General features: G+C 45.1%; 1 protein-coding gene across 9 annotated transcripts; it reads right to left on the bottom strand.

The window, feature by feature from the left end:
• Positions 1 to 7,728: 7,728 nt before the first annotated feature.
• On the bottom strand, positions 7,729 to 26,523 carry LOC144112877 (uncharacterized). Of its 9 annotated transcripts, none has more exons than XR_013310509.1 (7): positions 26,174 to 26,522; positions 20,056 to 20,123; positions 17,128 to 17,298; positions 14,314 to 14,470; positions 14,062 to 14,168; positions 12,873 to 13,030; positions 7,729 to 7,894 (listed from the first exon to the last, which is right to left on the bottom strand). XR_013310509.1 is itself a non-coding variant. In XM_077645698.1 (6 exons), exons 2-6 carry the CDS (start codon positions 23,363 to 23,365, stop codon positions 7,803 to 7,805), a joined length of 561 nt encoding a protein of 186 aa, XP_077501824.1. In that variant the 5' UTR covers positions 23,366 to 23,421; positions 26,174 to 26,519; the 3' UTR covers positions 7,731 to 7,802. The 9 variants fall into 9 exon arrangements, 3 of the variants coding, with proteins under 3 accessions (XP_077501823.1, XP_077501824.1, XP_077501825.1); XR_013310508.1 differs by having other exon boundaries at positions 7,730 to 7,899; XR_013310512.1 differs by having other exon boundaries at positions 7,733 to 7,899; positions 17,139 to 17,298; positions 26,174 to 26,487.
• Between the last annotated feature and the right edge of the window lie 207 nt (positions 26,524 to 26,730).

The following is a 26,730-nucleotide window of genomic DNA, read 5'->3' on the forward strand; positions in this document are numbered from 1 at the left end:
GAATGCTTCTTGTAGTGAAGAATTCAAGAAGTAAGCTTCTCTCCAATCAGAAGAAACCTAGCATTTCAAGGCCCTTTGGACTTTAATAGCATCGTGATATCTCCACTGTGCGGCTGAAATGAAAATCTTTGACCCTGAAGACTTTTCACAGACACTGTACACAACAAGGCTGCTTCATTCAGTCACAGAAACCACCCACAATAGTTGTGCTGTAATAGCGCATCACAGTGTATTGCAGTCATGCTGTCTGGTTTTTACTTGTTCGCATAACAAACCACATATTTTCCCTCTACAGATGCGTCGCATGCGTGAAGGTGACCATGAATTTTTCCGAAAGTTTTTCCGGATGACTCCAGTGCTGTTTGACGAAGTGCTGGGATTTGTTTTGCCAGACCTCACACGGCAGCATGTTGTGAGAGAGCCCCTGGAGCCAGGCGAGCGACTGGCAATAGCATTGAGGTTTGTAAAGCTTGAGTTCTACATTCTGAGAAGAAGCATTTCGACACATAGTTGTGTGATAGTTTGGCGAAATGCACATGCTACCCTTTAAGCCTTGTAATGGTCCTCTCAAAAAATAAAAAATGAAAGGGCGAGAGAGACCGGAGAAGCTGTTGCTTACGGAGCTGAAGCCAATTAAGGCAAACGAAACAGTGCTAAATGCTCAAAAACATTGTGAAAAATGCGAAGAAAAAAAAAAAGAAGTCAGATAAAAGCAATAAGTCACAACTGGAGAAACCAGAACAAAAACAAAATGGTTAAGACGTGGCCAAAAGAGTAGGGAACCCCTAGCAATGCAGGTGCACAGCACAGGAAGGCCGGGTTGTAGCACCCGAGGACTTAAAAAGAAAAGAAAGCAAGCAAATGCAGCCAAGGACAGTCCGAATTTGATGAAAGTCAATAAAGCTAGTGAAAGCGATTTTGTGAGGCTTGCGCAACAGATTGACGCCTCATTACGCATAATGTGCTTAGGCAATCAAAAGCACGGCCTCTGTTCTTTCTTTGGGGTAAAGGAATTGCCTATACTCATGAATCCCATAGCCTGTGTCAGGCACATAATCAAGCATATTGTCACGTAGTGGTGACGGCAGTCGAAGCAGCGATGAAGACGGACGAAAGGGTCTTCTAAAAGAACTGTTTATTGGGGCTGACTTGCACCCAAAATGGACTGAATCACTCGGCGGCGGAGAAGCGACAAGCGCGCTCGGCGGTCGTCGAACAGAATGCCCGCCGCAGTCGGCCGTGCTCAATTTAAAGCTGATAGCGAACATTCGAGATAAAGGGCGCAAAGTTACTAGAACAATCAGGAACAACGTAGAATCAGCTTTGCCTGGCTGCGATCAATCGAGATAAATCTAGTCGCGTCTTGCGTCGCAAACAAAGCGATAAGGTGGTCTCGCGGCAGATTTGAAAAACGAACAAACACTGCAAATATTGGCGGCATTACTCCCCTCTCAAAGAAGCATCGACCCGATGCATTAAAACAAATAATGCGACTAGTAAGGGGAAAAAACAGATCTTGCGAAAATAGAGCATGGAAATGCAGCGGCCTTTAGCGCGCATAATACGGCTTCAGACGGACTACATGGACAACTTCTGGTCGTACGCGGCGTCGCTGGGATGCAGTCATTGCGTCAGGGATGACTTCATAGTCCAGTTCACCCAGCCGACGAAGAACCTTGTACGGGCCGAAATAGCGGCGCAAAAGCTTTTCACTCAATCCACGGCGGCGAATGGGCGTCCACACCCAGACTTGGTCTCCTGGCTTGTATTCCGCGTTGCGTCTTCGTAGGTTGTAGCGTCTGGCGTCGGACCGCTGCTGATCTTTGATCCGTAATCGGGCAAGCCTTCGAGCTTCTTCTGCGCGTTGAAGGTAGGCGGCAACGTCGACGTTCTCTTCTTCTGTTACGTTGGGCAGCATGGCGTCTAGCGTGGTCGTGGCATCCCTGCCATGGACGAGCCTAAAAGGCGTCATCTGGGTGGTCTCCTGCACTGCGGTGTTGTAGGCGAAGACGACGTAAGGCAGGATGACATCCCAGGTTTTATGTTCGGCATCGACATACATAGCGAGCATATCGGCGATGGTTTTGTTCAGGCGCTCGGTCAGTCCGTTGGTCTGCGGATGGTATGCAGTTGTCCTCCGGTGGCTGGTTTGGCTGTAGCGCAGGATGGCTTGCGTGAGTTCCGCCGTAAATGCTGTTCCTCTGTCCGTGATGAGCACATCGGGGGCGCCGTGTCGAAGAAGAATGCACTCCACGAAAAATTTGGCCACTTCTGCTGCTGTTCCGTTCGGTAGGGCTTTCGCCTCGGCGTAGCGGGTCAGGTAGTCGGTCGCTATGATGATCCACTTATTTCCAGATGTTGACGTTGGAAAAGGGCCAAGCAAGTCCATGCCAATCTGCTGAAAGGGTCTTGAGGGAGGTTCAATGGGGTTCAGAAATCCTGCTGGTCGTGTGGGAGGAGTCTTTCGTCGCTGACAATCTCGGCATGTTTTCACATAGTGTGCGACATCGGCAGACAGTCGGGGCCAGTAATACTTGTCTTGAATGCGGCGGAGGGTGCGAGTAAACCCGAGATGTCCAGCTGTCGGCTCGTCGTGTGAAGCCTGTAGAACTTCGCGGAGACAAGTAGGTACAACAAGGAGGTAGGCTGTTTTGTTCGCTGTAAAGTTCTTCTTCACAAGGACCTCATTCTGCACACAGAAAGAAGACAGTCCTCGTTTGAATGAAGCGGGGGGTGAAGAAACCTTGCCTTCCAGGTACTCGATGAGGCCTTTTAGGTTGGGGTCCGAGCGTTGCTGCTGAGCAAAAGAGCTTGCGCTGATGGGTCCCAGGAAGGCGTCCTCATCGTCGTCCAGCGGCGGTGCATCTACAGGGGCTCGTGAGAGGCAATCGGCGTCAGTGTGCTTGCGTCCGGACTTGTAAACGACGGTGACGTCAAACTCCTGGAGACGCAGACTCCATCGAGCGAGTCGGCCAGAGGGATCCTTAAATTGGCAAGCCAGCTGAGCGCGTGGTGGTCGCTGACCACCTTGAACGGCCGTCCGTAGAGGTAGGGGCGGAATTTCGACGTAGCCCAGATGATGGCAAGGCACTCCTTCTCAGTGGTCGAATAGTTAGCCTCGGCCTTGGAAAGGGAACGGCTAGCGTATGCGATGACCTTCTCCAGCCCGTCACTTTTTTGAACGAGAACGGCGCCTAGTCCCACGCTGCTTGCGTCGGTATGAACTTCAGTATCGGCGTTTTCATCAAAATGCGCAAGGATCGATGGGGACTGTAAACGACGCTGAAGTTCCTTGAAGGCTTCTGCTTGCGGCGCTTCCCATTTAAACGGCACGTCTGCCTTCGTCAGTTGGGTCAGGGGCTCGGCGATGCGCGAAAAGGTTTTCACAAATCGTCGGTAATATGCGCATAGTCCGAGAAATCTGCGCACTGCTTTCTTATCGGCCGGCGGTTGAAACTGTTCAATAGCAGCTGTTTTCTGCGGGTCTGGGCGTACTTCTTCCTTGCTAACGATGTGGCCTAGAAACAGCAGCTCTTCGTAGGAAAAGTGGCATTTCTCTGCTTTCAAGGTTAGGCCAGACGACTTGATTGCGTCTAGTACTGTTCGAAGTCTTTTGAGGTGCTCTTCAAAGTTCGAGGCGAAGACAACGACGTCATCTAAATATACCAGACAAATTTGCCACTTCAGGCCTGCCAGCACTGTATCCATTACTCGCTGAAACGTCGCTGGTGCGGAGCAGAGACCAAACGGCATCACCTTGAACTCAAACAGCCCATCCGGAGTTATGAATGCTGTCTTCTCGCGATCTCTTTCGTCGACCTCAATTTGCCAGTAGCCGCTCTTGAGGTCCATCGATGATATATTCGGCAATATATTCCTGACCAAAATCTCTCGCGCATCGTAATTTCACACTGTGGCATAAATGTTACTATTTTGGTGTCACATTTTAAGCATATTCTAGAGCCAAAAGAAAGATGCCAAACAGTGCAACTTCATTCAAAAGTAAATTCATTAAAAACTTAAAGCAGCTTGACGCGCAGGTCAATCTGCTGATTCTTGTTCACGCGCTTCATCATTTTGGCCATTGAAAGACAAAATTGGTCGCACTTGTCATGTCCGTCACAGGTCTGCAGTGCATCTGCGAGTTTTCCGATGTGTTCAACCAGAGCATCATCAGCACATTCTCTTCTCCTCTTTCGCTTGTTCTGTCTAGGCGCTGATGACTGCAGCACTGATGCCTCTTGTTCCAGCAAGCCAACAGGTGCCTGGAGGGATGGCACCGACTGGCTCGACGCAGGTGACTCGTGGCGTGACGGCAGCGACTCGTGGCGTGATGGCAGTGGCTCGTCAGTCACCACCTCGTGCACGAGTGACGCCTGCGATGCGCAGACCAGGCGCCACTCCTCCAACTCAATGATGGTCTCTGATGGCTCTGGGGCACTGTTGTGCTGGTACGCCGGCGTACTGCTTGCCCCTGGCACTACATTTGGACCTGGCTCCCTTAATTGCTGCCTGTAGTTTCCTGACGTCCTGTATATGAGAGTGTACATGTATATATGCACCATGAAGTTGCGTGTTTCAAGTCACTTTTTGCAAGAATGTTTCGATATACGTTTAACGAGTGTTTTTACATTCATTCATCATTTTCAAGTCATGCAATGATATTTACAGAACGGACTTACTCTATTCTGGCTCATGACAGCTGTACATACTGTGGCATCCTCATATGCTGTTCCCTCGTGTGTCTTGCATACCATTTTTTGAGCATACTGTCTTGTATATCCTAGCTTTTTTGCATTTTTATCTTGTAAAGTCCTGTATACATTATTGTAAAATTTTTAAACTGCTCTAAGCCATTTGCCTACTTATGTGCCCAAATTTTTTGTTTCGTGCACTGCACCACTTCATCTTTTGGCTGCTTTTGCTACGCATTACTACTACTGACCTCTTCATGAAGACTACCATAATAGTAGTATAAAGGTGACAGTGTTTGTGCTACCCTCTGAGGTTTTGGTGAGCAGTTAATGCAACAAAAGTGCTGCCATTCTTCAACTGCTTGGTTGCAGGAAGACGTTCCTGTCAACTGGAAGTTATATGAAACAAAATCTGATAAATGTGAGCTACATATGCATAGTGGTGACCCAAAGAACTATGTGTGTGGAGTTGGTGCACATTGTATGGAAAATAAAATATGCAGGTTCATTGATTGCACTTAGTAGTTGTCTTACACATTAAGCATATTATGCAGCTCCTTGGCTTGTCTATACAGTATCTGTATAGCTGCAGGAAATCTGCACTTTAACGTGGCACTCCTGTCTGATTCATTAAGCAGTGAGTGTTTGAGTGAATAATGATGAACCACTGGTAACATTGCCTATGATCCTTAGCTTAGAAGTGTGAGGGTTCAGGCTAGTGGGTAATTCACGTGCCGTTCCATAGCGCGAAACAAGGAAGTAAAGAGCACTTGTGCCTTGGTCTCTTGTTTGGTGCCACGGAATCTCGCGTAGATCTTAGCTGTGACAGTGCACATGATAAAAAAACACATTTTATCTGCAATGCACAAAGCACATTGCAAACAGTGGTGTTCCTTTTGTACAAATAACGCGTCGAATTTTCCTACATGAATATGCATAAACATGGAACCTTCATGAGGCCTTTTGGGTGCACACGGTATGTTGAGCATTTGTGTTGGAGTCGCATAATAGATGTGCTAAATGCTTCCAGTCAGTGTAAAGCGGTGTTTTCTTTCAATGTGCAATATATTTTGTATGTTACGGTGCCATTTGCTGTGTTTCTTGGTCTTAACTCATATGCTAGTTCTTCATTTTAACAGTATTTCACTGTGAGGGCTTTGTATTTGAAGTGTACAGGCAAGTAAGGCTGAAGGTGTTGATCTTATTTCTGGTCATGCTGCTTTGTGATATTTTGAACATGATCTACACTTACTGCTTAAGCAGCCAAGAGTCAAGCTGTGATCATTGCATCATAAATGTGTTGTTGTGGATTCCCAATTGTCACATTTTCTTCATTAATAATGGAGCTGATATGCCCTCAAACATATTTTCAGCACTTCTGTTTGGCTGAACGTATCCACACGGCCTGCCACGTGCATTTCATGGCGAGGGAACAGTTTCAATACAATTGGTTGGCATGTTAATTCGCACAACCACATAATAGCTACAAATAAAAAATGAAATCTGTGCATTTATTTCCGCCACCTGACATTCCTGATCATGAACTGGAATCTGAGCAACAGGGTATCCTTTCAAATAGAATAGCATGAGCTGCAGGTATGTCTTTACAAGCATCTACAAGTGTGAGATAGGACTGCAGTGAAAATGTCCAAATGGGATTCTTTATTGTCCCAGTTCAAATGGTTTATTGGTCCATTCCCTGTAGCTGCTGGAACCAGTAACTGCTGAGAGCGAACATTTACTTGGATAAACCATCAGTGTATTATGTCCTTAGATTTCATCCCTTTCTGACAAGTTACAAAATGTTTTAAAGAGTTGCTCAATGACAATAAACACACACCAAGAATTCAGGACAACAGAAGCAACCTACACTAAAATGTGTTGCCCTGCAGGACCACGCACATCTGCCTATAGTGAGAACACGCAGCTTTAATCATAACAATTGAGTGCCAACAAGGCCAACAACAAAGCGCGGCAATACACATAACTTATAGTCACATTGGTTGAAACTTGCTATGTGCTTATGCTTATATACACCCTCATTAAGGGCATCCCACAGGTGTTAGCAGGGAGCAGCTAGTTAATAAAAATAGTTTTCTCATTAAACTTCAGCACTATTTATGCCATGTATAGCAGAAAACCTCGAAGAGATTTTGATGAAAAATTTTGTGCGTTGAGGAACACCATTACAACATATACAACAGAAAAAAGTTGTAAATCCGACAACAAAACGTTCAGTAGTAGCCAGTAGATCTCACTTCAGAACCAGAAGCCCCCAGCAGGGACCATTTAAACCAGCAGCAAACCAGATGCTTCCTTTCGGGACCAGTAGATTAAAGCCAAAAAATATTTTGTGCCCTACAGGGGCTATTTCAACCAGCAGCAACCAGAAGGCTTCCTTCTGGGACCAGATGAAATCATTAGAAAACAATCAAATTAACAGATTTTCAACCTCCCCAGTAGCACAAATGGGGCTCTGAACTGCGGGCCCTTGTGGGCCCGGCACGGGCTGCCCATAGGGGCCCGACGTGGGATATGTGCGGGATTTGCAACTCGGCATCAGGGGGGACCCTCAAGGGCTGCCCAGTTGGCTTACTGCATAGCCCCACAAGGCTCCGCGCTGGATCCCCTTGGGCAGGCCCGTGCCGGGCCTCCGTGGGCTAGCCCGTGCCGGGCCTCTGTGGGCTAGCCCGTGCCGGGCCTTTGTGGGCTGGCCCGTGTCGGGCCTTTGTGGGCTGGCCCTTGTCGGGCCTCCGTGGGCTAGCCCGTACTGGGCACCCGTGGGCAAGCCCGTACTGGGCCCCTGTGGTTTAGCCGTTCTGGTCCCAGTGGGCTTCTTAGGTGATAACTTGCGGGAAGTGAACAAAGGTAACCCATATAAAACCATTAGCTGTATGCCTTTGGGCCCACCGACCCAATTAGACTTAAGGCCCACCTTGCCAACCCAGAGAGGCTTTCTTCACTTCATCAGTATTTTTTGTGTACATGTTACTACTGAAATTACAATGCAAGTAAGAATGCTTCTTATTTATTTATTTGTTTTTGCAAGGACATTTTGGGCATTCTTGCATACAAAGCCCCAATTACTGGGGTGAAGGGTCCGCCCCTTCATCCGAACTTTCCGACCACCATCCCAGTCTCTCGCCCCCAGCCCGAACGCAGCCACTCTGTTGTTGCCTTCCATGGTGGCTGTTGGGATTCTGCGCTGCATAGCAGATGTAAAAGTGAAAAATAAACACACACATCAAATTGATATTCAGTATGGTGGATAAAAATCACTTTCCAAAGTATTATAGTCACATCTTCCAGGAAATGCTTCAAAGCCGTATGCAATGCTACAATGTGCAATGCTTGAAATATCAGCAAATTTCGTTTGCTGTTAATATCCGTAACCATAATAAACATAAATATCCATAATAAGAATAACCGAAAGGTGCATGAGCCATTAAAGGAATATAGACACCTAAATTTATTGCGTGCTTTCTTCTGTCCAATGATGCGTTAGATAATAAAATACATGGATTACCAGGTAGTACTTGCCTACAACCCCGCTAAACAAGTTATAATCGAATTTCTTCTCTCATGCTGTTTTGGTTTCATCGACCGAACGCCGACTGTCGTCAAGTTGATGTTTTGGTCACATGATGCAACTGGAAAAACTAATACAATCACTGATATGTAGCTTTAATTGACTACGACATTTAATCTAGCGTCTTCCAAGACCTGGAATGACAAAAATGACCTGTCGGCAATAATATAACCGATTTTTTATGCCTCATGTGAATTAAACACCATCTACATGTCACAGTCATCGTTCGACTGATGAAACCGAAACAGCGTCAAGAAGAAATTAAATTGCAGAAAAACTGCACATTGCGCTAGTTGGTGTTGATCCATACAAAAGCGCCAACACACACGGACAATGTAAGAGACGAGACAGACAAACCAGCGCTGAACTTACTACAGATTTTTTGTTAGGAAGAAGCACGTCATATAAACACACACGAAAAAACAGCGCACATGCGCAGTGTCAACAAGACTCCTAGTGCTAGTACAAGGAAAAAACTGCTTTAAAAGCACGTGAATATCTGTAGAACCACTACCCACTAAGTAGCATATTGATTTCTCGAAGCGATAATGTAACAGATGCATACTTACGCATCCATTACTTTTTCTGATAATATGAAACGCCTCAGCTACTTCTCTAGTGAGCTGGTCAGAATGAGCGAACAAGACATCAGTATCGTCAAAAAATGGCGTACGTTTGCACGTGAAACAATGCTTAGCTAGGTTAGTTTCTTTCCTAAAGAATTAGCGTGCTCCATGAGCCGCACGTTAACGCAGCGGCCAATTCGACCTATGTAGGTAAGGCCACAGGACTGAGGGATTTGATATGCTACGCCAGTCTTCTCTTCTACGCCATCTATTTTCATGATTTATGTTGCAAGCATTTCTTCTGCGCCCTTCATGCTTTCTTTGAACTGCCGCCCCCACTCTCTAGCTTGTTATGTGCAGGGAACAGAACCTTTGCCCCATGCTTGCTTCCCACTCTTTTTAATCCGGTGCGATAGCGTGTGGACATATGGCATAACCCACTACCTTTCTTCTCCCTTCTTCCGAACCCTTTTCCAGCCCCGAGGTACTTGCAGACGATTTCAGCTCATGGAGTGACTGTCTGCACTTGAAACGAGAACTGAGTCCCAGAAACCAGCTTACCTACATCTGTCTATTTGGGCTAAGAGACAGGACATCATTTTATGATAAGATTTCTTTACTGCCATGCCTAAGCATCCCGTAACGATGCCACTTTTTGCAAGCTTTGAATGAAAGGACCTGTAATTCGAAAGGGACTTTTCACTTCTAGGGGAATACTGCCAACAGACATGGTTGGGTTCGAAAGAGAATTTTAATTAAGGAACTGCAGGACTCTTTCTTGAGGGACTTCATGTGTGAACCTCAGCTCCAACCAATTACATGCAAAACTATGAACATTTGACACAAATTCGGGATTCACGGACCTAGCCAGCACCAGGTAATCATCCACATAACAGAAAATGCATATGCAATAACCGGCTAGATCAGTCTCAACTTTCATATCAACCCTGCTTAGATAAATGTTACTGAGAATGGGAGCTACCTTGGCACCTATGCACACACCCGATTTTTGCATATAAAGACGGCCATCCCACTCAACAAACGTGTTACTCAGGTAGTAAGATAAGAGTTAAAGAAAGAATCTCATTGTGATTCTGCACTCATTTTGGAACACGCATTCATCGCTCTCATCCGTATTACAATGCTGAACATACTGGATTAGTTCAAAGTGTGGAAGAGAATAAAACAAATCAACCACATCTACACTAAAACCATCACATAGTGCCCGCCTCTGATTTCAGAGGAAATCCGCTACTGCCTCAGAATTACAGTGGACGCCCAATAAACGAAACTCGGTTAAATGAAACTTACGGATAAAAAACATTAAGCAGGGTTACTTGGTTGGTTTCGTATATCTGCAGCAGTAAAATTCTTCGGATAATTGGAACACCACTAGCGTCTTACCCTCGGCTAAACGGCACAAAAGTTAAAAATTTGGAATCCTCCCGAGCGTATTTGTGCTCGCATATGTCAGCGGCAGTCTCGCAACCATGAACAAATTCTTCGCAGCCAACGCTATAGCCGGGACAAGCCAATCCAGTAAGTCGCTTGATAATCTTGTTTTTGTTGTCGTTCTGCGTTAGGCCTACGTGCGACCGGTGTTGTCGGTGCGTCGACGTGATGGAAAGCGTTAAGAAGCGGCCGCACAAAGCGCTCTTGCTTGAAAAGAAGTTACAAATTCTGCAGGAGCTTGCGCGAAGTTCCCTTTCAAGAACAGAAGTTGCGAAGAAGTTCGACATCCCGAAGTCGACGCTTTTGCAGATCATGAAAAACAAAGACGTCATTCAAGGAGCTGTCAAGTCTGGGACCTTCGCTTCCAACCGGATGCGTATGAGGACGACACCGTATGAAGAACTTGAAAAGGTTCTTTTTCTGTGGTTTAAGCGTGCGCGGAGTGCCAGTTTTCCCATAAGTGGACCAATTTTGGAGCAAAAGGCGCGGGAGATAGCCCTGCAAATGGGGTTGAGAATTCCTGCGTCAGCGACGGATGGCTTAGCAGATTTAAAAAGCGCCACGGTCTAGTCTTCAAAACCATCTCAGGAGAAAGTAATGCAGTGAATAGAGAAGTCTGCGCTGACTGGCAACGCGGACGGCTGCAGGAGATTTTAAACAGCTATGAGCCACGAGACGTATTCAACGTCGACGAGATGGGCCTCTTCTACAAGGAGCTTCCATCGAAGACTCTCGCCTACAGAGGCGAAGCCTGTACAGGTGGGAAGCGCAGCAAAGAGCGCATTACCGTGCTGGTGGGCGCTAATATGGCAGGCGATGAAAAGTTAAAGCTGCTGGTGGTAGGAAAATCGAGACACCCACGTTGCTTCAAGGGCATTTGAAATCTACCTATGGCCTACACTGCAAATGGGAGAGCGTGGATTACAACAGCAATTTTCGAAAATTGGCTGCGGGAGGAGGACGCAAGGTTTACGAGACAGGGCAGGAAAGTTGTCTTCATCGTAGATAATTGCCCTGCCCATGGCCAGGTGGAAGGGCTGAAGTCCATCAGCCTTGAATTCCTCCCTGCCAATGCAACTGCTGTCATCCAACCAATGGACCAAGGAGTCATCCAGAACGTCAAGGTTCACTACCGCCGCCAACTGCTTCACCGCATGCTGCTTTGTGCTGACAGTGGAAAGGATTATGTCATTGACTTGCTGTCTGCTATCCACATATTGGCCCGTGCCTGGGAAAAAAGTTCAGGCAACAACAGTGCAGAAGTGCTTCCACCATGCAGGCTTCGAAGCACACGATCCAATAGCCCATGAAGAGGCAGGTACTGCTGATGAAGAAGCAGACACTATACTTAATCAAATAGTGCCCTCTGCCCCTTTCTCACGACAAGACTATGAGGACATAGATGCAAATGTATGCACCTGTCGCGAGGAAAGCCTTGAAGAAATTATTGGAGAAGTGCAAGCCGAGGACCACTCTTCCTCCAGTGATGAGTGCGAGGACCCTGTGCCCAGTGCGGTGCCAGACAGCGCAGCTAGGAATGCAGTTGCACTTTTGGTACAGTACTTTGAACGTGAAGGGAGCGCAGAATTTTCGCAAAGCCTTTCAAATATGCACAGTTACTTTGTTAAAAAGCAACTGAAGAATGTAAAACAGACCACAACTGATTCCTTTTTTTCTTCACGCCCAGATCGGTAAGGGCTGGTGCAGTGTAAATAAATATTTCTACATGAAATATGTGTGCTTTGCTTAAACAAAACTTCTGATAAATAGAACACTTTGAATCCCCTTCAAGTTCCGTTTAAGAGGAGTCCACTGTAGGTACGAGAAACGGATCCTTTACGCGAAGTGACGACAAATGTTTGCGAAGATAGATAGACACAAACAACTGCCAAGAATTGTGCTCAGATACGCTTGCCCGGAAACGAACTTTAAGCTTGTGCATCTTAGCACTAAAGAAAATTTCTAGCACCGATACTGATGTCTTGTTCGCTCATTCTGACCAGCCCACTAGAGAAGTAGCTGAGGCGTTTCATATTATCAGAAAAAGTAATGGGTGCGTGAGTACATCATCTGTTACATTATCGCTTCGAGAAGTCAATATGCTACATAGTGGGTAGCGGTTCTGCAGATACACACATGCTTTTAAAGCGGTTTTTGCCTTTTACTAGCACTAGGAGTCCTGTTGACATCGCACATGTGCGCTGTTTTTCCGTGTGTATATATATGACGTGCTTCTTCCTAATAAAAAAAATCAGTTGTAAGATCAGTGCTGATTTGTGTGTCTCGTCTCTTCGTCCGTGTGTGTTGGCACTTTTGAACCACCACTATGCAATTAAATAATAAATTATTTAGTGGTCGTACATGTATAGAATGTCTAACGCATGGTTTGAAAGAAAAAACGCACAAGCAAAAATTTGGTACCTATAGTCCTTTATATTTGGATGGCTACTCAGTAATTGATAACGGAAGTGCTGAAAACCACACCAGGCAGATTGAAAGTAGCTTTTTCCTGCAATTAGATGGTGTGTTCACAAAGTGTCTATAACCTTCAGAAGATTCACATGTACTCACCAAAAATTGCGCTGTACAGCCGTAGGTTCTTAAATGCTTCTTTTTCGCCCCGCCCCTTCAATGTGTACATAAGGGCCACAGGAGTCTTCACTAGTCTTCATAATAAGTTTTGTAGCCTCATCAGCTGGCTCACTCCCAATGAGTGCTAGCTTTTTGATCTGAAATAGATTATACAGATTATACAAAGTGAACTATGCCATGAAAACCATACATTGAACCATTCATAAGACTTCCTCTTCGAGGAACCATGTGCAAGTCAACAAAAAATCAGAAGGATGTAGAACAGGATAATACAGAGGACTCAGAGACCTATGATCACAGTGGTGTGACTCAGTTTAATGATAACAGAATTCTCTGTTGTCTTCTAAACGCCCATCTTTGCATCATCATATTAACTTCCTTTTATGCACGACTCAATGGCATACACTTCCCAAACAATAAGACAAGGGGGAAAAAGTGAAGCCATTACTTTAAGGCCACCTTGAACCATGGCAAAATTGTAGTCTGGAGCTAAATGAGTGATGTAAGAACATAACCGTCAGCTGCCACTATGAACAGCAAGGCTAATGCTTGTGCTAATTTCTTGTAGTAGGCTAGATATTATATACAGCAAATCCTCTTTCAGATACACTTGTACAAAATGAAGCTTTCAGGTCTACAAATCCAAATGCAACATATGGCAATTTCGAAGTCCCAACTTAATCTGAAGTGGACTCACCCTATGTAGAGGGCTCAAATTAACCTACAGCTGAACAAAACAATATGCATCAAAATTATATTGAAAGGAATCAATACGTTGCCAGTAGTTCATAGGCACAATTGAAAGAAATGCCATATACCCTGTCGAAAAAAAACACCAGCCTGTTTCTGGTGTTTACACCAAACTGGCTTTTTTAGACACGGGTTCTGGTGTGACCGTGTCTGGTGTTCCGACCAGACCAGGATTTTCAGACACGGGTCCTGATGTGGCGTAGTGTGGTGTGCTTTAGTGTGTTCTGGTCTGGTTTTCTGTGCTGTGACCCGGTTGTCTAATACCGGCTCTGGTGTGGTTTCGTTTGGTGTTTCCTGGTGTGGTCGATGTACCATTCGATTTGGTGTGGTTGGTATACCGTAGAATGTCTTGATTGAGATGCTGTGAGTTTGGACATACTATCGTGAGAAAAATTAAGAGATCCAAGCGAATGCATACCAAATGGTGTAAAACAGCAAGCACTCCTGATGTCGAGTCAGGTGCACTAACATCCATCAATCTCGCTGCGCCGGCCTTGATGGCACGAGAATTTCATCAGATGGCACCTGCACGCAGTTAGGCATAGTATGGCACACACTCGCAGCGTCATAATTTTCCACATGATTGTACACTGGAGCATGCACATACCCACATCATTTCTGTTCTTGCCGAAGAGCAAGCACGTATCGTAAAGAAAGAAAAAATGCTCACATTTGCACAAAAGCGTCCTTAGCTTCATTGGTAGACAAAATTGGCAGTATAGTCAAGATGGAGGCCCCAAGCATCATAGCGTGCGTCTTTTCTGGCAAAGTCGAATAGGTTGAATTTCCCTGATAGCAGCTTGACTCCAGCTGTGTAGCCACAATGCCTGAAGAACAACAGAACAAAATCACGAATTTGTGTGAAATACACTATAATAATCACGGTGCAAAGAAAACCAGCAAATACTGCTATTAAATTTAGCTCAGTGGTGCAATTATACAGTACACATTCAATACGACTCGCAATGCCTCTACAGTAAATCAACTGACTTCTGCTTTATAGTAAATCAATGCTACTCACATAAAGCAGCCCACTTGCATTAATTTGCTTGAAATCAATATCTGGATGAGCAAATATTTCACACTTTCATTCACACAGTACAACGATGAACATGGACAAGGGGGAAGACACCGAAAAACACTTTGAGGTCCCTCCTCCCTTGCCCCTGTTCATCATCATGCTGTGTGAAAGAAAATGTGAATTATTGCGTTGTGTTTTTCTTTTGTATTCATAGCTAACTGCATATATTTACAATACAGTTGGGTACGCCTGCATCATATTCTGAATTCGTCATATTTTGGCATTGCAGCTGATATTGAGCATGGCAGTCCTTCCAACACAGTCAGGCTTTCTGAGACAATCAACAGCACTCTAGCATCTCCGGTAATTTGATTCATTACCAGGCTCAGAGATACTAATACTTGGTAGCCTAGAGAAATAAATTGTTATGAAAATTTTACTGCTGCAGAAAACAAAAATAAGAGAAATTAAGGAATTACAGCAATGATTACAAGATGCCCATAAAGATGGGCACAAGAAGGAGACAAGATGTAGTTCGACTAAAAAAAATATCTGATGCGAGTATATTTCAGGGTGACAAAATCCATGTATTGAGACTATGCGCACAGGGTGCAGAACTGTAAAGCACTGCATGGCTGGCTGCATCTATTTAGAAGACCATACCTCTTAATTTCTTCCAAAAAAGTGGCAGCAAATCATAAAAAGCCGACTGCGGAAATTTATTTTCAGCTGAATGCCACATACAAAATGACAAGGGTGGAATGTTAATGATTCGAAAGGAAATCTTAAACAAGATGCGATGAACTCTGGCACTGGTAAAACCCCAACAGAAGCGCAAAAAAAGCTGCCAGATTATTTTTCCTGCTGAATGTATTAAAACCAAAGCTGCCTGAGCGCACGAGTTTTGTTTAGGTATAGCTTGCTACGCACATCCTGAGCCTCTGGTGCAGTTGACTGCAGAGTACCTGCAGACACTTGCACACATACAAAACCCACACTAGATTATGCGTACTGTGCATTGCCCACTATAGTGCCTAGCACGCCCTGTCTTCCAGTGAGATGCACTTCTTTTGGTGCATCCAAGCGTTAAGGTTCCAGTTATAAAAAATGTCTGAGTTGATTATGAGTTAAGTGAATAAGCTTAACAAGTTGACTGGTTCTAAGCAGGCAGATCACTTGCAAGATCCGCTTCTCACAGCAAGGCAGAAAACAATAATGGCTTCAGGACACTGTAGTGCAGGGCTCCAAATTAGTTTAGACCAAGTGGGGTTCGTTAAGCTTCGCTGACATTGTATGACAGACCGGCACCTTTTCCAAAGTAGCAATGTTTACTGCCACACATATACGTAACTCACTAGTCACATGATTCCTCCCAACATGTATGCAACAAAATATTGCAACCGCTTCGAGCCATCTCTACAGGCCCCGCTGGGCCGTCCCTACTAAGTGTGAAAAAAAGTGGCTAAGATATGCTTTGTCATATTCAATGCTACAAAGTATTTTTACAAAGCATGCAGCAAAGCTAGCGAAAGAGTTCTCAAGCACACCTATGCTTGAGTAAAAAGTAGCCAAAATCTTTTTACATGTAAACTGAAGTAGCCGAAGTTAGAACGTGATTTGTAAAACTGTATGCATAACAGCTAGACAAGAGAGCAGAGAAGGTAAGGGCAAACAGGGGCTCATTATGGGCTACATGATGGACTCTAACAGTCACTTCCATCATGGCATCTGACAGTTAAAGAATAGGCCAGCTAGCATTCAATTCAAGCTTATTTTCATGCAAAATGCTTTCAGTGATGGCTACAAGTTATAACATACAAATTTTCGTTGTGAAGTAGAGGCAACCAGAGGATTCATGATGGCAAATGTGGCGGCACCCACGTATGCCTATACTGAATCAGCATCACTTAGGCCTCAGTAGCTAAAATCCAAGCTTCAGGGCAAATGACTGCTAAGTACCGTCCATCTTCTGTTTCCATGGCATGAGAAGTACATATTCACTACAAGTTGTTCATTATGAGTAATTTCACTGATTATGCACTGCCGCACTGAACATAGAGCCTAGGCTTTTAAGCTGCTTTTATCCTCACGCGAGCTAACTGAACCCATCAATTAACCTCCTGTAAATAAACTTTCACATGAAGACATCTACAATTATTTGATCACGTCTTGTATGTCTGGCATTATCCTTTGTTTGGCGCTTTCATATTATAAACCACTAACAAACCTGAGTCGTAATTCTCACATACACTGATGGAGTGAGTATATGCCCCAGAGATAAATCCAGCTACAGCTAGCAATTACCTCTCAGTGCATCCATTTTTCACACTCCAGCGCACAAAAATACACGAAGAGGATAGACACCACGGACACCGGACATAATTTTTGTGCGCTGGAATGATGCCTCATAATTCTTCCCAGAACCGACTATCCCAGCCCTCTATTCTGAGCCTTGTGGAGAACCTTTTCCTTGCCTTCCGCTGTCACCTCCTGAGCACTTGCCACTGGAACTGCATAGTACAACTGCTTCTGTTGACCAGATGGGAATGGCAGTTCTCTTGTGAAATACTGCATCCATTGGGATTCCCTTCACGGTGTCATACATTGCCTTCTCTACCTTGAATTCAGATGCACCTATAGGAAAAAGAACACGCATATAAAAATTCTTAGCCATATTTGCAGCCAGGAATATGATAATAATTGTATTTGTATGCTTCACACCAACAACAGCAGTATGCTTCAACGCCTGTTGAAACAAGAAAGTAGAAACCATTTCGTTTATTACCAACACAAGGCTTGCACCTTGATGTTGATGGTGTCATGCAATAGTGGTGAGTTCTGATAGGAGTGTGAAGTACAAAAGGCAACTGCTTGCTTCGAATTTTAGAACATGCAACTTTAACTGCACAATTATTGAAAAGGAATTGACTTCATCCTTGAAAATTGCAGATTAGTATGTGTGGTAGCAAATACTGAAAATAAAAATAGTAGGAGCACTGCCAGTGTTTAAATCAACAAGCAGTGACTGGTTTGGTTTATATGGGTTTAACGTCCCAAAGCGACTCAGGCTATGAGAGACACCGTAATGAAGCGCTCCAGAAGTATCGACCACCTGGGGTTCTTTAGAGTGCTCTGACACCGCACAGTACACGGGCCTCAAGAATTTCGCCTTCATCGAAATTTGACCGCTGCGGCCGGGATTGAATTCGCGTCTTTCGGGCCAGCAGCCGAGTGCCATAACCACTCAGCCACCGCGGCGGCTTCGCAGTGGCTGCTAAGAGCAATTTTCTAATTGCAGTTCTTGCCCATGCCCTTGTCAAGCAAGGCACTAATGCCGGTTGACCTGCAGTAAATCTAATGTATCCTCAACATGCTGCCTAGTTAGCAAAGTTCTTGTAGTCAAAATTGAACGAAACATTACTTATTTTTTCAGCTAGAAGCGCATTAACTATTGAGTCCAAGGCAAACAATTTAGTGCCTTAGAATAGTGTTCAACGAGGGGCCCACACGCAGACTCTTGACTTGCCACTCTTTCCTTATACAAAGTAATACAGGAGTGCATGGCCTGTGCTGTTCATGGTAAGAAATACAAAATATAAATAGAAACAAAACTGAAGTGCAAAGAAAAATTAGAGACAAGTTCTGTCATTACACCTTATGTGACACTAGAGAGTACATATTCATAAAGAAGTAGTAAAATGGTCATTTTGAAATTTTGCACAATCATGAAATTGTCATGAGCACAGTCATTATGCCTTTTCTTCACACAAAAGGTTTCCAGCGGCTCCAGTGCACTTCAGTTTCTTTTTAGTACAGTGCCTTTAAAAGACAGAAATTGGTCAAGGGCCACAAAATGGTAATAACTGTGTATCACCATTTTCATATCTATGCTTCATTACTTTTTGACACAACCTCCAATATGACCCACATGATTTGCTGCAGGAGCAGGATTCCAGTGTGCACCACTCACATTCAATAAAGGACCTGGCTGCCTTTTCCAAGTGTTATACTAATTTTCACAATGAAAGTGCCGTTGAGCGAGTTTGACAGCAAGCAAAAACATGATTTGAACCTAATAGCATAAGGAAATTTTAAAGTGGTCCGTAACATTATGCTTGTAACAAGACAACTTCAGGTGTAAATACTCATCAAAGTTGCCATCAGATCTCAGCTTTGGTGTGCTCATAAAGGGAAGGTGCGGTGCTTAGTTATAATGACCAATTGTCACGGCTGGTACATTGTGCTACCTACTTCAATGATGAAGGATGTGACAAACTATCCTCCAAAATCTGACATCTGGCATAAAGGCTGAAAAGCAAAAGAAAATGAAGGACCACTAAGACCTGAAATTATTTCCTACTTGAACAGTTATGCACATCATAAAGGAAGCTGACAAACGGCACGAAGTTATACTGGTATTTTGGTCTCAGATGCTCGCTCATTTGAGCCTCAGTATCCTAACTAAAGCAATAAAAAAGACATGACTGTTGAAGGCATCATAAGCTCCTGTAAAGCTCATCAGCAGTGAGAAAAACAAATTCTAACCTTCATAATAATATAAAAGCCAACCAATGAGGCCACTGTGTCAGTCACCAACTAAGAGACAATGTACAAGCTATACACTGTAAATGCACAAACTCTGCATGAGAGCAAAGCATGCCCTGCACTTGTGAAACAAATTTGTGTCAATGTAAGATTCTTGGCAACAGTAGGCATCACCATTAATGGCATGTGCTAAAAAGGAAGAGGGCACCTTAATGATGTTGTACAATTTAGAATTCAGCCTTTCAGTAAACTATATTTTGTCTAGTACCATGAGCACCCTCAGAGGAGAAGGCAAAAATGAAAGGAAAGCTGCCAGCTGTCATGAGGCCTGCCACAAAAAAAAAACTGAACAGAAGTGGTGCACAAACAAAAAAGAAGGGATGCACTATGCGATTACACAACACAGAATAACACAGGAAAACAGGGCCCAACCAATGAATGAAAAGAGAACAACAAAAAGAAGGTAAGCAGTACTGAACACTGCTACCTCTGCAAATTGAGAACAGTGAAATAGAAAACACCTAAAAAATAAGTTTCAAGGACTATAAAAATGCAACTTTGGTCACATATTTTTTTAAACGCTGCATTAGACATTAGAATACACGAATCCCCAAATGGTATTTGCCTATCATTAAATAATTTATAATTCCATTTCCTTCTCTGATGTTGTTTAGGCTTGATCAGCCAAATGATGGCTGTGATGCCTAGTTGGCCTTTAGGTCTGCTGAGGCATGGAAAAGGCTACAATATAAATGTTGATATGCAGTTTTAATTCCCTACAACACCTAAAACAGCCTGTTTCAAAAGCTGGAATGACAACAAATGCCATAGCAGCAGTTATATTACCAGTTTTCTTGCTTTTGCCATGACCTGAAAACCAACTACACGTCGCAGCCATCGTTCGGTTGATAATACTGAAACAACAAAGAGAAAGCCAATTATAAATTATTTACCAGTCATAGAGCAAATATCACGGGGTGGTCCATGTACAGGTGCGGACAGAAGTAAACAGAGCGTGCCACACAAGAACTGCGTGTCAGCGCCGCCTAGCCAAACCAGACGAGAGCTGGAAATCGCCACGCGCATGTGCAGGCCCGCTTCCGGCGCGACCCTCTCAATGCTCCGCTTGCCTCGCATTCGTCCGGCGTCTGTGTCGTGCTGATGATGATCATGATTGGATGGTCGTGCTCTGTGTAGCTAGCGAACATTTCGGAAAACAAAGACCGCTGTCTTGATAATTCAAATTGCGCGGGGACAGCTCTACTATTAAGCCGCTTCGTTTGAGACAGCTGGAGGCATGTTTGCGCCGCAAACAACCCGCATGTTTCGAACTTTTGCTGCCACTGGGACTCTGCTGCGTGTCACTCGCAAGCAAACGCGCTCGAAACACTCGGCATACTGCCGCAGTTTTGTGTTAATTTTCTACAGTTATCACTGATGATTCGCATTGTTCCTACCAGGCGCTGACGCAGCGCTAGTGTATGCACCCTGCCTGTCTCCCCCGAAACAAACTGCCCCTATAATGGATCCTGCTCTTATCACCACTGAGACAGTGCGCTGCGTATCGCGCTGTCATGTGCGGAGCAGAGCTCATGGTAATCACTTTGCATGCACCTTTGGATCTTAGGATGACTACAAGCACCCGCTGTCTCACCCACATGAATGCCGCGGCAGCAGTGCGTCACTGTTGCGTGCCCCGCGTGCGAAATTCGGCATGTAAGTATCCGTGATCGCCCACTAATCAGAGTATGAGCCACGACAGAACCCAGCAAGTGATCCAAACTCTTCTGTACGAGCTGTATTACTTCACAGCTACCGGTTACATATAGACATTGGTCTGTTTGAGAATATAGGTGTGAAAACCCAACAGCTGCATCCAGCACATTTGGAAGCAGTCACTATCCTTGAGACGCTGGATCGCGCTGCAAAAAGCGCCAAGAGCGGCGGTTTCATCTCCTTTTAAGCTGACCTCCTAGGCGAGGTTCCAATGCAGGAGCACTGTGGTGCAGTACAGACACACAGGGCGCATGCTTTGCCGCTCCGTCGGTTCCTCGTAGGAGCAAGCCGAAAATGAACGGTAACTGTATAAAAGATCCCGAAATTGTGGTGGTGGATCGAGTGCTTTTGAGTTTATTTGGTCTATAGCGAGATGGAAATGAATCCCAGAAGCAACTAAAGTTCGAAGGACGCGCGCTATTTGCAATGGAAACGCGCCACAGCTGTCACAGATGAAACGACATAATGATAGCGTCGCCCCCGCGGGATTTTTGGCTTCAAGGCAGCGGTCTGTGCGCTCCGAAATGCCCGCTCGCTACTAAGGGCGCAACCATCTGATCATAACCATCATCAGCGTGACCCTGACTACGGCCGAATGAGAGGCGAGCGGAGCAATGAGAGTTGCGCTGGTAGGGGGCCTGCATATGCGTGTCGCGATTTTGAGCTTACGTGTGGTTTTGCTAGGCGGCGCTGAAAAGCAGTTCTTTCTTGTGCGGCGCTCTTCGTTTACTTCTGTCCGCGCCTGCACATTAATGTCTAAGGCATTTGAAAAAAGACGCAAGCAAACATCTGGTGTCCATAGTATATGCAGTTTCTTTCAAGCTTTGTTGAACTATGATATCAGGTAGCATGCTGAAAGGCTGAGTCAAACAGCTCACTACAAGCTCCTAATTTCCTGTAAGTGTAACAGAGCAAGTATATTCACTGAACTTGCACAGTGTCATCACCAAGCAAGTGAAATGGCAAAAAAAAATCAGAACTGACCAAGATAATCACAGAGGTAACAATTTATGGTGAACATTCACCTTTTTTCATTTAGCACTTTTAGCTTTTTTGTGCACAGGCTATAATTCAACAGACCTTGAAGTAGTTTGCAGTAGACGGTGCTTATTTTCCACTCAGATCTAGAGGCAGTAAAAATATTGCAACTACAGTGAAAAGTTCATTTAACAGTACCTCTTGCTGGACTAGTTGGTGTAACATTGTGTAACAAAAGTAAAAACAGCGCTAATGTTTACATAAACAACACAGAAAGAACAGAGAGGACGGGCGCTGTCCTGTCTGTTCTTTCTGTGTGGTTTGTGTAAAAATTAGCGCTGTTTTTACTTTCGTTATACAGTGAGAGGCCACAGAAGAGAAGCTGCCAAGCTTCAAGTCCAATTAATGTTTCTCATCTTTGAGGTGCATTCATAGCTGCACAATATAACACCATTCATATTCATTTCATCAAGTGAAATAAAACGTATTTGCTGGACCAGTCTCTGAGGAGTGCCATGTGACACCGGCATTACTGTAGAAGCTTGACATGGTTATCCTTCTACTATGAGTGTCTATGAGGAGTGCCATGGGAGATGGATACTAGAGGAAAAAAGAATAAAAGCATTGTTCTCATGCTGTAATATCACCTTAGAATGCTGCCCTGTAGCCCATTACTTCATATTGGCATTTCTTAAAGCCTGGCTGCATTGAAGGGGGTCTCTAGTGACTCGAGAACGGGTGGGGAGGGAACTAGAGAGGGAGAGAGAGAAAGCGGCTGAGCTGAGGCTATGCCATTGTGCTCGCTGTTGCTTTGTAGCCTTGGAGCTGAGCGGCCAGCTCTGGACTCAATCGTGGTATGAGGGTGCGGGTTTCCCTTTTTCTTCCACCCTGTGTGTTGTGCTGTCAACGTTGCATTTTTTGCGTTTTGGCTATAAGAAAACGTGTTAATGATTCTTGCTAAAAATCACCACGAAATTTTAGAAATGACAGGAGAAATGTTCCAACCACCACTAACAAGAAAAAGAAAATTGGTTGATTGCTTCGGATTCATACGCTCCTTATAAGCATTCTAGTACAGGAAGTCTCAGATTCCTCGCTAGTTCTGTAAGGGTTCCGAGGCCAGCCGAGACACCCCTGTATATAAGCACTGCTTCTTTCTGAGCATGAAACTGGCACTATCTGATGATGACCTATTGAGAAGAGACACACACGTTATTTTGAATAGGGGAATGCCAATACATGCCATCAACGTTCTGGTCCAAAGCAGACATTGCAACACACTGATCTCAATGCAGAGGTGAAAAAAAACAGATCTGAGAAAACTCCACACATACTTGTGCTCTGCAATGTATGCTGAACAGGCACAGACAAGAACAGCCCCAAATCTCGACAGTGGAGACATCTTCTCCGATGAAGCTCTTTTCAGACCTCTTCATTACTGAAGAGAAGGCACTTCACCTGCATAACAATTTCCAGTGTATTTTGCACCCACAATGCCTGGCACTTCCTGATAATTATTTGTATTGCTGGCATTTCACACAACCACAAGAAAATGTTTAAACAGCCAAACTTCAAATACATAACGCCACTTGCCCACACTAGTTTTTATGATCAGCTCTGTACTACTTAGGTTATACAAAACAACTTAATTTGAAAGGGTTACAAAGCGCTCTTTTTCTATGGCTACTTCTTCGTCATCATTTAGCAATGACTTTCATTCACGGCCGCCAGCAACTAAAAGAACTTTACAGCTGCAGGCAACGGTACCAATGTTACAAAAGTGATCGAGCAGGCAGCTACCTGTTGTGGTATCGCAGTGACACGTCGCTTCAATTCACTCAGTCGCTTGCATGCCTTGACGCGTCACACCCCTCCCACTCTGAGCTTGACAGCTGGTGTAATCGGCTCGTAGAGGTGTGTTCTAACCTTAAGACGCCACATCAGATTACTCTAAAGACGCACATACGCGTAGCGAATAACAGAACGCTAAACAGACCGAGCGGCGCACGCTATCGGCAGTTCGCAACGGGCCGATACTGGCGTCAAAAACACGCGTGCAGGCAGTGCACGATCACGCCCCACGTCGAATAATGAACAGGAAGTCGGGCAACCACCTTAACGAAAGCCCAAAACATAGTCACGCGCCTTGCTGGGCGGTATACAATTGCCACATTTACATTTAGGACTCCTACGCGCGCCTGCCATTCAGCAAACGCATCTATGCATACACCTCGGCGCTCGCGTCGCAACGCATACACTGTGAACACTGACGGACCAAGGCGGATTTAAAGTGGTGGCGAAGGCTGGGCCGAAAAGTGGTTTAGCGCGACTGCAGCACAACCAGAGGATGGGGGGGCAAAACACTCATATAAAGAAATGATAAAGCTACAAAATTGGAATGTAATCTGCCAATAGAAAAGAAAAAATATATTAGCACCTTGTTTTATGAAAGAGGTAAGTCATTTTATTAAAACCTGGCAAATTTTGTATTTTTGCAACACTCTTGACCTGCCCCTATTCATGAGTGTGCGGTGCATTACAGCGCGTCTTTGCAAGCCTTGTTTCGATACCCGGCTAACCCGGCCACAGTGGCGATTTCTTATCGCCCGCTGTCTGCGATGGCGCGCCTGGTAAAGCGTATAAATTTAGCTCGCCGGTCTCAAAATGCTCCTTTTGCTAAGTTTTCGTCGTCCTTGCACGTCGCTTCTTTGTCACCGTTCGGTAAGATTTGCACCCCGCTGCACCGCTGCGGCAGTTTTCTCGGTTTTGTCGTTTCCTTCGGCGTGCGGCCAGTGCGAAGTCTTTTTCCGTCTTTGCACGCTTCGCGCTCTTGTTTTGAAGCGCTTAGCGCTTCATTTCAAGATGAGCTTGCGGCATGTGAAGAAACAATGCTCCGTGGTACACTGCGACAGCGTGGATAGTACCATTGGTGTCACGCTATACCGATTCCCGCTGGACTTTCACAGGTGTGTCGTCTGCTCTAGGTATGCGCGATAGCTTCGATATGGTTTCGCCGGGCTGTTCGCTCGTGTTTCATAGCTGTAACCCGTTCGTGCGTACTTGGCTTCATGTCTTTTTCAATGTATGGTATTTGCTCCTACGTTGAGCACGTTTGAGGGTGCTAAAGCTGGCTTTAACATTGCCTTGCAGATGTAAACGCACCTGCTATATTCTTTCAGCTGAAGAAATTAAATGTGAAGAATAATCCCAGTGTGCTCTATGGTCTGTGTTGATGCGCCTACTTATGTCATGTTATGTTTGCTTCAATTGAAGCTGTCGTAGCATTGTTTTCTATACTTTTCAATTTCCTAACTGACAACGTTCGTGGCACTTCAGGGCTTTTTCCTTCTGCACTGTGACTATTGAGATGATTAGCCAACTTAAACAATACTGCTTGTGCTGCCTGTGACATGTATTTTTTGTTTGTGTGCCAAGGGTGTGCTTTGTGACTGTATTTGTTTGGTTGCTGCAATAAACAATGAATATGAAACTATGAAAACCATACTTGCCGTACACTTTATTGCGAACTGTGCACTTGAGCCAGTGCTTTGTGCATCATACCTTGCATCATACCTTGCTGTACTCAAAAGCTCTCAAAAGTACTAGCACCAGTATTTGCACTACGAATCATGCATGCTTCGCCAGTGTCTGGAAGTGTTGCTGCCTTTCTATGCTGCCCCTCCTTTACCAGTCACTTTCATTGCGTTCCCAATTGCACATTAACAAGGCCATAACTAGCAGGAACTCGAGCACATTTGACTGGCAAAGGTTGGGGCGCGCTGAAAGGCAGCAACCTTCGAGAGTTACGGGCTCGAAAACGCGGATTCTACAGAAAGACCGCTTTATAATTCGCGCCAAAAGCATACGTATGCGTGACGTCATTCTACGTCACGTTTGCGTAGTTTGCCCCCAAAATCCAGGGGGCGCTGGAGTGCCCACGAGCCGCCATTTTTTGGACCAATGGGCGTCTATGGAGCCTTCGCTACCAGTGTACATCTACCTTGGACGGACCAGCAGTTTGATGATTCAATGTGGAATGCACTTTGCTGCCGCGGAAACAACCAGTGACTCACGCGCAATGCCGAAGGGAAACGAACAGGACAGAGCTGACAGAGCCTCGTCCCTTCCGCTCCTTCTCGCCTTTGCGCTCGCTCGTTTATTTTCGCGGTCACAAATTGCACGCACTCTTGCGCTACAATATGGGTCTCACCTGGAAACGAAGACTCTACGAATTCCAGTAACCGCTTTCTTCTCTTGCTTTGCGGCTGCTATGGTTGAAGTCGAACGTGTTGTGGAAACGAGGACTCGACGCATTCCAGTAACCGCTTTCTTCTCTTGCTTCGCGGTTGCTACGGTTGAAGCCGAACGTGTTGTCAATATGAAACGGCTCCATGCTTCTCGGCGTGGTCACTTTTCACAAAGTACGCGAACGGCTGCATTGCTGACACGCGGCGCAAGCTACTATAAGCAAAAAATCCAAACGGAAGTTTGAAGGAAGGATTTTGAAATCAGACACAAACAGCACACGAACAGCAGCAGCACGGAGCACGGCACGGCGCGGCGTAAGGCCTAGCCGGATATCACCCCGGAAATGCACCGAGGGAGAGGAAGGGAGGAGGGTGTGCTGCGTCCTGCCACGTGACCTGGCAGCAGCGCGCTGGATTTGAACGGCGTTGGGAAGCACGCTAGGCGCTGGCGCGTGGCTATTAGCGTGGCGTCATGGTAAATATATACTGCAAACTGTTACAAAATTGCAGCTAGACTAAT

Source organism: Amblyomma americanum, chromosome 1 (genome assembly GCF_052857255.1).
Source record: "Amblyomma americanum isolate KBUSLIRL-KWMA chromosome 1, ASM5285725v1, whole genome shotgun sequence".
NCBI lineage: Eukaryota > Metazoa > Arthropoda > Arachnida > Ixodida > Ixodidae > Amblyomma > Amblyomma americanum.

Coding starts and splice junctions, on each gene's coding strand:
- LOC144112877 (XM_077645697.1), bottom strand. CDS start 26,277: ATGCGTCGAGTCCTCGTTTCCACAACACGTTCGACTTCAACCATAGCA. Junction 17,299..20,055: donor TGGCAAAAGCAAGAAAACTG/GTAATATAACTG, acceptor TTTTTCCTATAG/GTGCATCTGAATTCAAGGTA. Junction 14,471..17,127: donor CAGCGGAAGGCAAGGAAAAG/GTTCTCCACAAG, acceptor GTTGTTCTTCAG/GCATTGTGGCTACACAGCTG.